We start from the raw sequence: 17,395 nt of genomic DNA on the forward strand, positions 1-17,395 counted from the left end.
GAATTGAACTTTAGGCCACATTTGGAACATTGTGTACAGTTCTGGTCACCCCCATGACTAAAAGGATGTGGAGACTTTGGAGTAGGTGCAGAAAAGGTTTACCAGGATATTGCCTGATCTGGAAGGTATTGGATGTCTGGAGAGATTGGACAAAATTGGGTCATTTTCACTTGAACCATGGAAGCTGAGGGGTGACCTGATAGAAGCTCTCAAAATTATGAAAAGCATCGAAAGAGTAGATAGTTGGTGTCATCTTTCCAGGGTAAAAATGTCAGTTACTAGAACACATAGATTTAAGATAAAAGAAGGAAAATTTTTAAATGAGATGTGAGAGGCATGTTTTGACAAGGACATGGAATGCACTGCTAGACAAGTTGGTAGAGCCAGATCCAACAGCAACATATAAGGGGCATGTTAATAGATATATCAATAGGCAAGGAATAGAGAGATATGGTCCAGGTAGAGGCAAATGATTTTTAGTTTAGAAAAGACATCATGTGGTAGTGGAGGCTTGGTGGGCAGAGGTGTCCGTTCCTATGCTGTACTGTTCTTTGTTCTTCTGTATGACAAGGAGGATGTTCTACAGGGGATGTGTACAGATTGTAAGTTGGCTCGCTGAGCTGGCAGGTTTGTCACCATGCTAGGTAACATCATCAGTGAGCCTCCGGTGAAGCTCTGGTGTTTTGTCCCACTTTCTATTTATGTGTCTTGGTCTATTAAGATGGGTGGTATAATTTCCAGTTCTTTTTCTCAGAGATTGGTAAATGGGGTCTAAATTGATGTGTTTATTGATGGCATTCCAATTTGAATGCCAGGCCTTTAAGAATTCCTGTGTGTGTCTCTGATTAGTCTGTCCTTGGATGATGTGTTATCCCAGTCGAAGTGGTGTCCTTCTTCGTCTGAATGTAAGGACACTAGTGATAGTGGGTCATCGTGGCTAGTTGGTGTTTGTGTCTCCTGGTGACTAGTTTTCTGCCTGTCTGTCCCATGTAGCGTTTGTTACAGTCCTTGCATGGTATTTTGTAAATGACGGTTGTTTAGCTGGTTGTTGGTATAGGGTCCTTTAAGTTCGTCTGTAGTTGTTTAATGTGTTGGTAGGTTTGTGGGCTACCATGATACCCAGGGGTCGGAGTAGTCTGGTAGTCATCTCTGAGATGTTTTTGACATATGGTGGTGTGCCTAGGGTTTTCTGGGTGTGTTATGTCAACTTGTTTGGGTTTATTGTTTAAGAATTGGTGGACTGTGATTATCAGCCTTATTCCTGATGAAGGGTGTTTGCCTGAAATGTTGATTTTCCTGCTCCTTGCATGCTGCCAACCCCCACCCCCTCTGCTGAGAGCATGCAGGTTCTGGGCATCCTCCATCGCCACTCCCTCGCCACCTGACACCTGGAGGAAGAATGCCTCATCTTCCACCTTGGGACCCTTCAATCCCGAGGCATCAATATGGACTTTACCAGTTTCCTCAATTCTCCCCCCCCCCCCCCCCCCCCACCTCAGTTCCAACCTTCCAGGTCAGGACTGTCCTCATGACCTGTCCCATCTGTCAATCTTCCTTCCCACCTATCCACTCTACCCTTCTCTCCGACCTATCACCTTTTACCCCCATCTCCATCCACCTATTGCACTCTCAGCTTCTCCCCAGGCCTACCCCCCCTCCCATTTATCTGTCCACCCCCAAGGCTCCCAGCCTCACTCCTGATTAAAGGCTTTTGCCCGAAACGTCAATTTTCCTGTGCCTCAGATGTTGCCTGACCTGCTGTGCTTTTCCAGCACCACTCTAATCTCCAGCATCTGCAGTACCCACTTCTGCCTGTGTTTATCGGGTACCCATTCTTCTTGAATATGCTGTATAGGTATTTTTCTTCTGCTGCTCGTAATTCCTGGACATGCAAGGACTGTAACAAAACACTACATCGGACAGACAGACAGAAAATTAGCCACCAGGATACAAGAACACCAACTAGCCACCAAAAGTCATGATCCACTATCACTAGTATCCTTACATACAGACGAAGAAGGGCACCACTTCGACTGGGATAATACATCCATCCTAGGACAGGCTAAACTGAGACACACAGGGGAATTACTAGAGGCCTGGCATTCAAACTGGAACTCCGTCAACAAACACATCAATTTGGACTCTATTTATCAACCTCTGAGAGAAAGAACCGGAAATGATATCACCCGCCGTAACAGACCAAGACACATAAATGGCAGCGGAACAGAACACCAGCGCTTCACCGGAGGCTTACTGATGATGTTACTTTGCATGATGACGAAACATCTGGAAAAAAACCTGCCAGCTCAGCGAGCAAATTTACAACCTGAACTTCAACCTAGGCTATAAATCTTCTCAAAAATCACAGAAGATGTGTACATTCTGTTGTACAGTATAATGTGTGTTTAGCACATATTTTGTGAGGTTTGAAACACAACATTACAGTTACTGCCTTTTATCATAGTACCCATTTGTCTGCCCTCCTCAGAATACTGCAATACTCCAGCAAATCACAGCGAAAACTGGAGGAGCAACATCTCATCTTCAGACTAAGCACTTTCCAACCTTCTGGGCGCAATGTTCTGTTCAATACCTTCAGACTTTGTGTCCACTTGCATTATTTCCCTTTCTTTTAGCTTTACATTCACTGTCACCATGTCCTCTCTCTCTCCTCCCCCCACTCCAGTGTGACTGTCTTTCCAATCTTGCAGTTAGACACGACATTGTTCTGCCATTCTCACATTCCGATCACTTAATCTGAACCGTTAATATCCTTTATCCCCATCCTTTCTCTCCTGCCTGAAGCACTAGGATCTCCAGCACTTTTCGGTTTCATTACCATTACAGTCCCAGCCCGTACCTTATTCCATTGTTTCTTGTGGGAGAAATAGCCTGATGTGAGTTGCATAGACAACTTCAATGTTTTTACGGTCCCTTTCCCATATTACTATCGGAAAAATTCCTCAATATAAGTCATTTTGATATAAATTGCACTGTTCTGGAAAAAATCTTTGAGATTTATAAAAGAACACCTGTGGTCTTACTTGGCATTCTTTGGAATGAAACCATGAAAGGAGCAGTCTGTCAAACAACTTTTGTCAGATGTTTATTTTAAAAATGGTTGTTTCGTCTTCAGTCCTGTAGAGAAATTTTAATGTTTTTTTTTCTAGAACATCTGAGGCTGAGGGGTGACCTTTATAGATGTTTAGAAAATCATGAGGGGCATGGCTATAGGAAATAGACAAGGTCTTTTCCCTGGTGGGGAGTCCAGAACTGGAAGGCATAGGTTTTGGGTGAGAGGAGATAAAATTTAAAAGGACCTAAGGGGCAAAATTTTCATGTGTGTGTGTATAGAAAGAGCTGCCAAAGGAAGTTGTGGAGTCTGGTACAAATACAACATTTAAAAGGCATCTAGAAGGGTGTGTGAATAGGAAGGGTTTAAAAGGATATGGGCCAAGTACTGGCAAATGGGACTAGCTTAATTTAGGATACTGGTGGGCATAGACAAGTTGGGCCGAAGGACCTGCTTCCATGCTGTACATCTCTATGACTCTATATAAATTGTTTACAAACAATTTATATTAGAGTCATAGAGATGCATAGCATGTTTACAAACAATTTAAATTGAGGATTTGGTTAAGAAAAAGAAGGAGCCATGTGTCAGATATAGCCAGGATGGATTGAGTGAATCCTTAGAGTATAAAGGCAGTAGGAGTACACTTAAGAGGGAAATCAGGAGGGCAAAAAGGGGACATGAGATCGATTTGGCAAATACAGTTAAGGAGAATCCAAAGGGTTTTTTCAAATACATTAAGGACAAACAGGTAACCAGGGAGAGAATGGAGGCCCTCAAAGATCAGCGGCCTTTGTTTGGAGCCGCAGGAGATGGGGCAGATATTAAACAAGTATTTTGCATCTGTACTTACTGTGGAAAAGGACATGGAAGACATAGAATGCAGGGAAATAGTTGGTGACATCTTGAAAAATGTCCATATTACAGAGGAGGAAGTCCTGGATGTCTTGAAACACATAAAAGTGGATAAATCTCCAGGACCTGATCAGGTGTACCATAGAACTCTGTAGGAAGGTAGCGAAGTGATTGCTGGGCCTCTTGATGAGATAGGCAGAAGAGGGTACTGCAGATGCTAGAGATTAAAGTTAAGATTAGAGTGGTCATGGAAAAGCACAGCAGGTCAGGCAGCATCCGAGGAGCAGGAAAAATCGACATTTTGGGATTCCTGATGAAGCACCTGCTGTGCTTTTCCAGCATCATTCTACTCTTACTGAGATACTTGTATCATCGATAGTCACAGGTGAGGTGGAGGAAGACTGGAGGTTGGCTAACATGGTGTCACTATTTAAAAAAGGTGATAAGAACAAGCCAGGGAACTGCAGACCAGTGAGCCTGATGTCGGTGTTAGGCAAGTTGTTGGAGGGAATCCTGTGGGACAGGATGTACATGTATTTGGAAAGGCAAAATCTGATTATGGATAGTCAACATGCCTTTGTTCGTGGGAAATCATGTCTCAGAAACTTGCTTGAGTTTTTTGAAGAAGTCACAAAGAAGTAGACGTGATCCATATGGACTTCAGTAAGGCGTTTGGCAAGGTTTCCCGTGGGAGACTGGTTAGCAAGGTTAGATCTCATGGAATACAGGGAGAATTAGTCATTTGAATACAGAACTGGCTCAAAGGTAGAAGACAGAGGGTGATGCTGGAGGGTTATTTTTCAGACTGGAGGTCTGTGACTAGTGGAGTGCCACAAGGATCGGTGCTCAGTCCACAATTTTTTGTCATTTGTATAAATGATTTGGATGTGAGCATAAGAAGTATAGTCAGTAAGTTTGCAGATGACACCAAAATTGGAGGTGTAGTGGACAGAGAAGAAGGTTACCTCCGATTACAATGGGATCTTGATCAGATGGGCCAATGGGCTGAGGAGTGGCAAATGGAGTTTAATTTGGGTAAATGTGAGGTGCTGCATTTTGGGAAAGCAAATCTTAGCAGGACTTATTCACTGAATAGTAAGGTCCTGGGGAGTGTTGCTGAACAAAGAGACCTTGGAGTGTAGGTTCATAGCTCCTTTGAAAGTAGAGTTGCAGGTGGATATGATAGTGAAGAAGGCATTTGGTATGCTTTCTTTTATTGGTCAGAGTATTGAGTACAGGAGTTGGGAGGTCATGCTGCGGCTGTACAGGACATTGGTTAGGCCATTTTTGGAATATTGCGTGCAATTCTGATCTCCTTATCAGAAGGATGTTGTGAAACTTGTAAGGGGTCAGAAAAGATTTATAAGTATGTTGCCAGGGTTGGTGGTTTTGAGCTATAGGAAGAGGCTGAATAGGCTGGGGCTGTTTTCCCTGGAGCATCGGAGGCTGAGGGGTGACCTCATAGAGGTTTATAAGATCGTGAGGGGCATGGATAGGGTACATAGTCAAGGTCTTTTCCCTGGGGTAGCTGAGTCCAAAACTAGAGGACATAGGTTTAGGGTGAGAGGGGAAAGATATAAAAGAGACCCAAAGAGTCAGTTTTTCACGCAGAGGGTGATACGTGTGTGGAATGGGCTACCAGAGGAAGTGGTGGAGGCTAGTACAATTACAACATTTAAAAGGCATCTGGATGGGTACTGAATAGGAAGGGTTTGAAGGGATATGGGGCGGGTGCTGGCAGGTGAGACTAGATTGGGGTTGGATATCTGGTTGGCATGGACAAGTTGGACCGAAAGGTCTGTTCTTGTGCTGTGCATCTCCTATGACTCTATGGCATTATCATTATAAATAATGTGGGAATATATTGACGAGCCTATGCAGTCTTTCAAGCATGCTGAAAGAAAATCTTTTTATATATATTTTAACTGTTATAGAGACCTCAAACCATATTTCACAATGTATTAATAAATAATACGTATTGGTATGGCTTAAAGGATCTTAAAATTTCCAAAAATCAGAATTCTTATTTTTAACAATTTCTGAAGCAGACACCCATTATAATGTTTCTCTGTAAAAATGCACAACAAAATTGCTTACCAATTTTGGATTCTGATTGCAAAATGCAAAATACTACTCATGGCAATTTTAAAAGACAGTAAGACAAAAAAGTAACTTGGTTTTGAAAATAAAAGCTACTGTAAGCAAAACCTGTGTTTTCTCTAATACAGATTGATAGGCAGAGTCTGGAAATCAAATATCAAAGCTAGAGAGTTCATTGATTATTGCGTATTACTTCCCATTACAGGTTTTCGTATCAATTGGAAATTGATCTTAAGTAAAATTGCACTACTGATGTACAGAGTTTGAGGATGAATAAGAGAGAAATAGTCATACAAATCATAATAATTTGAATGAAAACGTAATTAGAAACCATGAATTTTAGAGAGAGATGCATGTGGACATAACATGCTGTAGCTAGAAGAAATTCCCAGGCTGGTGCTGATGGCAATTTGGTACAGCACATACATTGCTGAAAAGTATACAAAGCAAACTTTGGAGCTTGCGTCTTTTTCTTTTGAAGAGGTTTTAAGCCACAGGTGCAGAACTGTTTCCTCCAAGCTAATGAAATAAATATCTTGTGAGGCATTGCATTTTTTTCTCTCTTTGCCACAGCTAAAAGTTGGACTACCTTGCCAGAATTGCAAGTGAGACAATCTGTTTCACTGAATTTGTCTTTGCCAAGAGTGTGTTTTTGGCGGTTAGTATATTGGAACTGTTGCTGTTTAGTAGTTAAATAATCTAAATTTTCCAAGAGAGTTAGGTTATTCCGATTCTTCTTGTTTGTATTTTAATTATAGAATAAAAATAAAGTGTGTTTTGCTTAAAGCTGAATAGTGTAAACAATCAAATTACATCTGGACTACAGCACCTTACACTTGCCTTTAAATAAGAAAAAGTTAGGGTCTAGCTACTTTCTTGATATATTTGAAGGGGGTTAGGTCTGGTCCATAGCAGGACCTTTTTAAAAAAAACAGATTTGACATTTGTAGCACTGAAACTTGACTGTTATTTCCTTTGGAATAGTTCAAATTCAGTTTTTCAAACTAACTAAAATTTTTCCTCACATATTGCATATCTTGTATATTTCAATAGGTACACCTCTCATTCTTCTAAATTCTAAATGAGTACAGGCCCAACTTACTCAGCCATTCTCACAGGACAGTTCCTCCATATATGTTATCAATCTAGTGAATTTTCTCTGGACTGCCTCCAATGCCAGAATATCTTTACTTAGATAAAGGGCCCAAAACTGTTCGGCTGTGGTCTGACTAATACCTTGTATAATTTTAGCAAAACCTCACCATGTTTATAATCTGTTCCTTTTGAAAAGAAGGCCAGCATTCCATTTGCCTTTCTTATTACCTGCTGAACTTGGATGCTAGCTTTTTGTGACTCATGGATGAAGTCTCCCAAAGTCCCTCTATGCTTTAGATTTCTGTAGTCTTTCTTAATTTATATAATATTCAGCACCTTTCTTCTTCCTGCCAAAGTGCAAATCTCACATTCTTCTGTCACCTCTGCCTCTGAGCTAACTTTTACAATCAGGACTTCCGTCCACCTTCTGAGGACCCCCTTCACTCACCTCCAACACACTCCTTCCACCTGGACACCCCACGCTGGCCTATTACCCGCCCTGGACCTCTTCATTTCCAACTGCCACTGAGACATTAACCGCCTCAAACTGTCTTACCCCCTCCCCCATTCCAACCTCTCACCCTCACAATGCACAGCCCTCCACTCCCTCTGCTCCAATCCCAACCTCACCATCAAACCAACAGATAAAGGGGGTGCACTGGTAGTCTGGCGCACTGACCTCTACACCACTGAAACCAGACGCCAACTCGAAGACACCTCCTCCTACTGCCTCCTCGACCATGACCCCACCCTCCATCACCAAACCATCATCTCCCAGACCATACAGAACCTTATCACCTCAGGAGATCTCCCATCCACAGCTTCCAACCTCGTAGGCCGGGAACCCCGCACCACCCAATTCTACCTCCTTCCCAAGATCCACAAGCCTGAACACCTTGGCCAACCCATTGTCTCAGCCTGCTCCTGCCCCACCGACCTCATCTCTACCTACCTCGATACTGTCATATCCCCCAGTCCAGGAACTCCCCACATATGTTCGAGACACCATCCACGCCCTCCACCTCCTCCAAGACTTCCGTTTCCCCAGTCCCCAACGCCGCATCTTCACCATAGACATCCAATCCCTCCACACCTCCATCCGCCATGACCAGGACCTCCAAGCCCTCCGTTTCTTCCTCTCCTGAAGTCCCCAACAGTACCCTTCCACTGACACTCTCATTCATTTGGCTGAACTGGTCCTCACCCTTAATCATTTCTCCTTCGAATCCTCCCACTTCCTCCAGACCAAAGGGGTAGCCATGGGCACCCGTATGGGCCCCAGCTATGCCTGTCTCTTTGTCGGCTACGTAGAACAGTCCACCTTCCGTAGTTACACCGGCACCACTCCCCATCTCTTCCTCCACTACATTGATGACTGCATCGGCGCCACCTCGTGCTCCCGCGAGGATGTTGAGCAGTTCATCAACTTCACCAACACATTCCACCCCAACCTTAAATTCACCTGGACCATCTCTGACACCTCCCTCCTCTTCCTGGACCTCTCCATCTCCATTAATGACGACTGACTGACTTGACACTGACATTTTTTACAAACCCACCGACTCCTACAGCTACCCAGATTACACCTCTTCCTACCCTACCTCCTGCAAAAATGCCATCCCATATTCCCAATTTCTCCGCCTCCGCCGTATCTGCTCCCAGGAGGACCAGTTCCACCATAGAAGACACCAGATGGCCTCCTTCTTTAGAGATCGCAATTTCCCTTCTCACGTGATTGAAGATGCCCTCCAACGCATCTCATCCACATCCTGCACCTCCACCCTCAAACCCCACCCCTCCAACCGTAACAAGGACAGAACCCCCCGGTCCTCACTTTCCACCCTACCATCCTTTGCATTAACCACATCATCTGCCAACATTTCCGCCACCTCCAAACGGACCCCACCACCAGAGATATATTTCCCTTCCACCCCTTTCCGCAAAGACCGTTCCCTCTGTAACTACCTGGTCAGGTCCACGCCCCCCAACAAACCACCCTCCCGTCCTGACACCCTCCCCTGCGCCCACACCTCCTCCCTCACCACCATCCAAGCCCCCAAAGGAGCCTTCCACCTCCATCAAATTTCACCTGCACATCCACCAATGTCATTTCTTGTATCCATTGCTCCTGATGCAGTCTCTTCTACATTGGGGAGACTGGATGCCTCCTCGCAGAGCGCTTCAGGGAACATCTCCGGGACACTCACACCACTCAACCCCACTGCCCTGTGGCCCAACATTTCGGCTTCGGCTCCCCCTCCCACTCTGCCGAGGACATGCAGGTCCTGGGCCTCCTCCACCGCCGCTCCCTCACCACCTGACACTTGGAGGAAGAATGCCTCGTCTTCCGCCTCGGAACACTTCAACCCCAAGGCATCAATGTGGACTTCACCAGTTCCTCATTTCCCCTCCCCCTCCCCCACCTTATCCCAAATCCAACCTTCCAGCTCAGCACTGTCCTCATGATCTGTCCTACCTGCTGATCTCCCCACCTATCCGCTCCACCTTCCCCTCTGACCTATCACCTCCATCCCCACCCCCATTGTACTCTTTGCTACCTTCTCCCATCCCCCCTCCCCCATTTATCTTTCCACCCTGGAGGTTTCCTGCCTCTATTCCTGATGAAGGGCTTTTGCCCAAAACGTCGATTTTCCTGCTCCTCAGATGCTGCATATCCTGCTGAGCTTTTCCAGCACCACTCTAATCTAAACTCCGGTTTCCAGCATTTGCAGTCCTCACTGCTGCCTATTATATTTTATCTGTTAGTTTTTGCCCACTTGTTTAATTTGTCTATATCTCACTGCAGATCTTTTGAGTCGCCATCACCACTTGCCACCTTGCCTTTTGTTGTGTTCTCTGCAAACGTGGTTATAATACAGTAATATAGTGTAATATGTAGTCTAGTAATTGGTTTAATTTTCCATCACCATTCATGACCAAATTTGGCAGGATAGCAGAGTTTTGATCTGATCTACTGATTGTGTGAGCATTTTGCTCTGCATGCTACTTCTGCTGTTTAGCAGCTTCACCAGATCAGCCATTCATTTTCATATATGCCTGGTGCTCTTGGCATGCTAACCTGGCCAAAAACACACAAAAGATTGGAAAAACCTTCAATGAATTGTGGAAAGAGACACAAATAAGGATTCAGATCTGTTTCAAGCATCTATACTATTTTGCTTTTATGTGCTGACCTGCATCTCCTCATTGAATCTAGCTTGGTAGGCAGATTGAGGGACATGCTAAATCTTTAGATTATAGATTGTGGTTAAATATAAATCTGCTGCAGACAGTGGCCATAGCTTTGAGTCATCATGCTCAATTTTGAGCTCTAGGTTTGTCCTGAGTCCAATTTATTATGTTAGTGGTGCTACATATCACAATGAAGATGATGTTTAGACTAAGGTTGAAATCTTGTTCCCTCCTAAGGCATGTAATGTTTAGTTCTGCTCACTTGGCATTCTTTCCCACTCTCTCTTTTTCTCCCATGGCCACTCTTTTTCTGTCCTTTACTTATTTTATTGTTTATTCTGTTAATGAGGTGTTGTCTGAAACGTGAGCAGTCAGTAGTATAACAGTATATAGCTAGGAGTTAAACTGGTTTCAGGAAACTTTGTGCATGTCATTGAATCATATTTCGTCTGCAGAAAGGCTCGTAATGAGTGAATATTGAATGGAAATAATTTGTGAAGTAAAATGCCTATGTAGATTATATACACCATAAGATGTTACAAGCAAGACACAAGCAACACTGCTTTAAGACATTTAAAAATAAAAATACATTTTAAATTTTCTGAAAAAGAAGCAGAGGTCTCCATGTGCTGAAAATATAAAACAAAGTTATGAAACACTGAAATTTTCTCATTCTCCGAATCTGCACTTTATGGACCAAACAAACAAGTTCTATTCTCCCCAGTGAATAATAATCGATCAAAATAATATATCCTCTATTTTATTTCAATTTCTGTACAATTTTTAAGAATTATCTTCACAGGAGATTAGCTGGTCTAAAGAATATAGTTTTGTAGCCTGAAACGTCGATTTTCCTGCTCCTCAGATGCTGCCTGACCTGCTGTGCTTTTCCAACACCACTCTAATCTAGATTCTCATCTCATTCAACAAGCCAAGCAATTACTCTTCTTTTTTTGTTTGTGATTATTTGTGTTGTATACTTTCCATTGTAATATGTAGTTTCTGGATATATGACTTCGATAGAGTAGTGCTAGTAAATTAAGCAACTAGATAAATAATGTAGGTGAGTCCATTCAATCATTTAATTTTATTTTAAGTTTACATTTGATCGTTTGCTTCATTTTCTAGATCTAAACGATGTGAACTGAAGTTGTGGCAGGAAGTCAAAATGCCTTTCAGGAAAGGTATGCAAATATACAGTCAAAGCTTGGGGTTGGTCATGTGATTTATCTCTAATTGCCATCAGATATTCAAATAGCCATTGTATATTCCAAAAGATAACTGTAATTCATTCACATCTACACAGTCATCTTTATTAATAACTACCTTCTTATGACTTGAGGGGTGGATTATTTCCCTTCTTTTTTTCCTACTTCTCATTTGATTATAATAGAGATTTCAAATTTAAAAGCATGTATTGCCAATTAGTTGTATACCTGTCTGTGTGAAGTCATACATATATATAGCTCAGCAGGTTTTCTCGAATTAAACAAGAGCTTAATTTGACTGTGCTAAAACCCACCCAGGTAAAAGTATGAAAAATATGAAAATCCTTTTCAGCTTTCACAACTTGTGTACTGACACTCAAACCAAACATGCAAGAAGTACAAATAACGGAGTAAGAGATTGTCTTTGGCCACGTTATGATTCAATAAGAATTAAAAAGATAAATAAGAGCTCATTGGTTATAGTTGGCTGTCTGGTCTGGCATTCCTGAAGAAGGGCCTGTGCCCGAAACGTCGAATCTCCTGTTCCCTGGATGCTGCCTGACCTGCTGTGCTGTTCCAGCAATAAAGTTTCAACACTGTCTGGTCTGGTGTAGCTACCTAAGGCCTTTTGGTCCTTAGCTGGACAGTTTAAGATTGAAGGTGATGTCTTCTTCTGGAAATACTTCTGTGGAAACTGAAATCTATTCAAAGTTTTCCCTCACCTTGTAGGAATATAGGTGAAATGAAACTCAACATACATGGTGCCAAATTAGATTAACATAAATAGAGAGAAAATCTTCCTCACTGCTGCTGGTACATTCTGGAAACTCAACTCCAAATATACAGTCAAAGCTTGGGGTTGGTCATGTGATTTATCTCTAATTGCCATCAGATATTCAAATAGCCACTGTATATTCCAAAAGATAACTGTAATTCATTCACATCTACACAGTCATCTTTAGATCAAGATACTTTACCTAAGCATTTACATTTGGATTAAACTGTTGTTCTATAGAAATATATTATGAATTTCAATTTTTGATGAGATAAGAAGAAAGCTGTCCGAATATTTATTGTCTCAGCCATCCCAGAAGTGTGGAATGTGGTTGATTTGTAATGAAAATTGTCAGCCATTTATTAGGTCCAGCGTCCTTGTCTCAGTTAAAAACTATTTACTGTGACGATAATCTGCCATGAAGAGATATGTTCTGTCCTGTTTCTCTTGCAGAAGGATTTTGTCACAGTGGTACTGAGATGTCTTCTCCCAACAGGAAATTTGTAAATAGATTTAGATTTCTTTCTGGGTGATTTTTGTTTGAATAAGACAAAAGAATCATGAGTGGGTGGAATCAGGCTCACACAGACGCTGAGGACTATGGTTTTGCTTTCAATGGGTTATTTTATTAGTTAGCTGCTGGAGCAGATAGCTAGAGTTCTCTTTGCTGCTAGATAGAAGACTTAGAGGGTTTTCTTTTTGGAAATCAAAAGGGGTAGATTGTTTCTACTGAGAGAGACAGAATGTGATAATAATAACTGTTTTGCTGTATTGCACTTTACCAAAGGGTGTGTTTAAGGGATGCTGCATATATTGAAACAGTTGATGATTAGTGGCTAAATAATACACTGTCTTGTTAAGTATGTCAACAGTATAAAGGTATACTGATTCTTTATTCTTACAATGCAATTAAAATGCAACAAAACAAAGTGTACTTGATTAAAGCTTAGGGGTGGCTCTATCGAATCCTACCTTGAATGTAGCACCTTCTACTTGCCTTTAACATAAAATAAAAGTTGTGGTTCAGGCCATCTCTATAATATGTTCTGGGGAAGGCTGGCCTGGTCCTAAATCTAATTTAAAAAGTCAATGTCTGTCTACCACTAATTAATCAAAAATTAATATTTGACATGAGCATAACTTTAACTTAACTAAATAACAAATAAACAATCCCTTATACAAAGTTGGTTTAGTCTCTGCACAGTGACATGTGAGCAAACACATCGGTGTATTTACATCATGTATGGTTGGCGGCTTGGATCATGAGTTATTCATCATACTACAGTGGTTTGTAATTGGATTCACCACTCCTTTACAATGGTGAAATATTGCTTGATAGAGTTTTTAATCCTGGTCACATTGTCTGTTATCTTGTCACTGAAGAGAGCACTGTATGTAGGAATATGGGAAGAACTTGATTGACAATGATGATGTCACAATTTAAAATCTTATTGTCACTCACTGTCTAGACTAATCAATGAATCATGGAACTGCATCTTAATACAAGTCCTGCAGAATGAAAGTGAAACTTATAGAGGAGAAATATGTAATAAGTGAAATTTATTTTTAATACTTTAATCTTTTATTCTTTTCCAGCTCATATCCTCATTATTCTGCTTGTTGCAATTGTGCTTTTGATAGTTATGCACCATAATCTATTCAATGCTAATGACCTATTGAGGAAGGAGAATTCCGGTAAGCAGCAACATTTAGCAATCTATGTTCCAGCTCATTCACACAGCTAAGTTTTGTAAGCATCAATGCCCTATTTGCCTTTGGAGTTCTGTTTTTATTTGGAGTCTTCATCTGATTATTTGTTTTCCTGTTTCAAAAATTGATGTTTGATTATGAATACATAATAAATATTGTAAGTGAAATAAATAAATGGTTGTTGTTACTGTCTGATTTAATTTGACAAGCATACATATTAATAGTAGATATATTATAGAAGTAGTGTTGGCTATTCTGCAATCCCCTTGCATTTTTTTTATTTATTCGCAGGGTGTGGGTGTCACTGGCTAGGTTAGCATTTACTGCCCATCCCTAATTGCCCAGAGAGCAGTTAAGAGTCAACCACATTGCTGTGGGATGGGAGTCACATCCCAGCTAAGGACGGCTGTTTCCTTTCCTAAAGGACATTGTGAGTTTTTTTTCTGACAGTCAACCATGGTTTCATGGTTTGTTATTAGACATTTAATTACAGATTTTGTTTCTGACTTCAACTTCCACCAACTGTGGGATTCAAATCCGGATTCTCCAGAATATTACTTGGGTCTCTGGATTAATAATTTTGCAATGATACCACTAAGCCATCGCCTCCCTATTTAACATCAGATAGGTAGGCTTTTGCCAAGTACAAGTTTAAAATATTCATGAATAATTTTAATTGCTGTAAAGTGGTAATAAATGCCGATTCTTATCTTTTAATATCTTATACATTGACAAATTGTGCTATCAGAATCAGTTTTGTTCATATTAGTTTCTTGCCTGGCTTCCGCAGCAAAGGGAAAAACAAGTTTGTATTCATTTGATCATAACAAATGCAGGTACAATGGTGTTGTACTAATGTCACTGAATTAGTAATTCAGATACCCATAGAAATTGGTAGAATTTGAATTTATTTAATAAATCTGGAATTTATGAATCAATTAATAAGCCTAGTCTCAGTAATAATGACCATGACACCTACTGCATAAAAACGCATTTGCTTCACTAATGTTCTTTCAGGAGGGAACTCTGCCATCCTTACTTGGTCTGATCAATGTGTGCGTCCAGACCAACAGTAATGTGATTGACTCGTATTTACTGTCTGAAATGAACTGGTAAGCCCCTAAATTCAAGGGCAACAATCATCTTTTTTATAAAAGCAAATAAAACAAGTGTACTGTTACTTACCTGCTGAACATCTGTTAAATGACTAAATCTAGCATTTATTCATTAATGGTTATTTTATGTTTAAATCAATAGAAAATGAAAACAGTAATTAAAGTCCTGGTAAAATCAAATAGAAAGTTGTCGTAGTTGTGAGTATGTATGCCAAGCTGGGACGTTGATTTGCAGGTGACATCTTCAGTGCTATGGAGTTTCCTGTGAAGCGCTGCTGTACTGCATCGTCTGGAATTTATTTTGGTTCTGTTTCTGCTGCTTCCGGTTGCCGGTTCCGGTTGTTCATTGTTGTGGCCAATATATTGGGTCCAGGTCACTGAGCTTGTTGATCAGAGTCCATGAATGAGTGCTATGCTCTGAGCTACGAATCTTTACACAAACCTTGAATATAAAGTTGTGTTTATAATCAAATTCCTGACATTTTTTAAAGGATCATAATTGACTAGATTCTCATTCTGAACACAATTAAGTTTTTAAGAAACCAGAAGTATCCACTTTTAGGGTGTAGGTTTGCTCGCTGAACTGTAGGTTTGATATCCTGACGTTTCATTACCTGGCTAGCTAACATCAGTGGCGACCTCCAAGTGAAGCGAAGCTGTTATCTCCTGCTTTCTATTTATATGTTTGTCCTGGATGGGGTTTGTGGTGATGTCATTTCTTGTTCGTTTTCTGAAGGGTTGATAGATGGTATCTAGATCTATGTGTTTGTTTATGGCGTTGTGGTTGGAGTGTCAGGCCTCTAGGAATTCTCTGGCATGTCTTTGCTTAGCCTGTCCCAGGATAGAAAGCGGGAGACAACAGCTTCGCTTCACTTTGAGTTCTCCACTGATGATGTTACCTAGCCAGGTAATGAAACGTCTGGAAATCAAACCTACAGCTCAGCGAGCAAACCTACACCCTAAACCTCAACCTGAGCTACAAACCTTGCAGTATCCGCTTTTGCCTTCTGTCAGCTAATTGAAGAAATTTAACACTGCTCGTAAATTTGTAAATAGCTTTCTTTTGTACTTCAATTTTTACATTTTAGATTCAAAATATAATGGAGTACGGAGGATTGCACAAGAGAGAACTGGTGAAGAGATTCCAATTCTGATCCCAGCTGTGGAGGAGCGACTTGGAGGCGTAATAGCAGCTATAAATAGTATATATAGTAACACCAGGTCAAATGTGATCTTTTATGTAGTTACAACAAATGACACCATTGAACATTTAAGGTAGGCTTGTGTCATTGTTAATTTTTGCAAAAATACTCCAATCTGTTTATGTTCTACACTTGATTTAATATGAGATTAAAATGAAATCATTGTAACTAATCTTGAATTTTGGTTTAGAGCTTGGCTTCAGAAGGAAGAACTGATGGGTATAAAGCATAAAATTCTTAGATTTGATCCTCGTGTTCTGAAAGGCAAAGTACAAGATGAAGGTGATTCAACTGAAATAAAACCAGTGAGTATCTGCATTGCATTTGTACCAATAAATAGATTATATGAAATGTAGGAGGAGGTCCTTTTTTTGAATTTAGTCGTGAGATGTGGACATCACTGGCTGGCCAGCGTTTTATTGCCCATCCCTAGTTGCCCTTGAGAAAATGATGGTAAGCTGCTTCCTTGAATCACTGCAATCCACAATGGTTGACCCACAATGCCCTTTGGGAGGTAATTCCAGGACTTTGATGCAGCAACGGTGAAGGAACACCAATATATTTCTAACTCAGGATGTTTGGTGGCTTGGAGGGGAATTTGCAATGGTGATGTTCCCATATATCTGGTATTCATGTTCTTCTAGATAGAATTGATTGTGGGTTTGTTAGGTGCTGTTCAAGGATCTTTGGTGAATTTCTGCAGTATGTCTTGTAGATAGTACACATTGTTGCTACTGAGTGTTAGTAGTGGAGGGAGTGAATGCTTGTGGATATAGACTGCTTTGTCCATCTCCTTGAGTGTTGTTGGAGCTGCTAGTGAGTGAGGAGTATTCTGTCACACTCCTAACTTGTGCTTTGTAGATGGTGGACAGGCTTTGGGGAATCAGGAGGTGCATTTCTGGGTAAAGAAGTCCAAGCCTCTGACCTGCTCTGGATCCACTATGACACAAGTTGAGTTTCTGGTCAATGACAACCCCAAGGATGTACATAGTGGGGGAATTCACTGATGGTAACACCATTAAGTGTCAAGGAGCAGTGATTAGATTGTCTCTTTTTGGAGATGTCATTGC

General features: G+C 41.2%; 1 protein-coding gene across 5 annotated transcripts in view; it reads left to right on the forward strand.

Annotated features, from left to right (window-relative positions):
• glt8d1 (glycosyltransferase 8 domain containing 1) overlaps positions 1–17,395 on the forward strand; it is a 37,581-nt gene that overhangs the window by 3,358 nt on the left and 16,828 nt on the right. For 3 of the 5 annotated variants that reach the window (XM_043707866.2, XM_043707863.2, XM_043707864.2), the window contains exons 2-5: positions 11,444–11,499; positions 13,895–13,993; positions 16,212–16,398; positions 16,516–16,630. In XM_043707866.2, the coding sequence (XP_043563801.1) occupies positions 11,484–11,499; positions 13,895–13,993; positions 16,212–16,398; positions 16,516–16,630 (417 nt within the window). In that variant the 5' untranslated portion in view covers positions 11,444–11,483. The remainder of the gene's footprint in view (positions 1–11,443; positions 11,500–13,894; positions 13,994–16,211; positions 16,399–16,515; positions 16,631–17,395) is intronic. The other 2 variants (XM_043707868.2, XM_043707867.2) reach the window with 1 other exon arrangement.

The sequence above is a fragment of the Chiloscyllium plagiosum genome, unplaced genomic scaffold (assembly GCF_037043375.1).
Source record: "Chiloscyllium plagiosum isolate Xiang-an unplaced genomic scaffold, Cpla_swu_hap1 HiC_scaffold_14, whole genome shotgun sequence".
Classification (NCBI taxonomy): Eukaryota; Metazoa; Chordata; class Chondrichthyes; order Orectolobiformes; family Hemiscylliidae; genus Chiloscyllium; species Chiloscyllium plagiosum.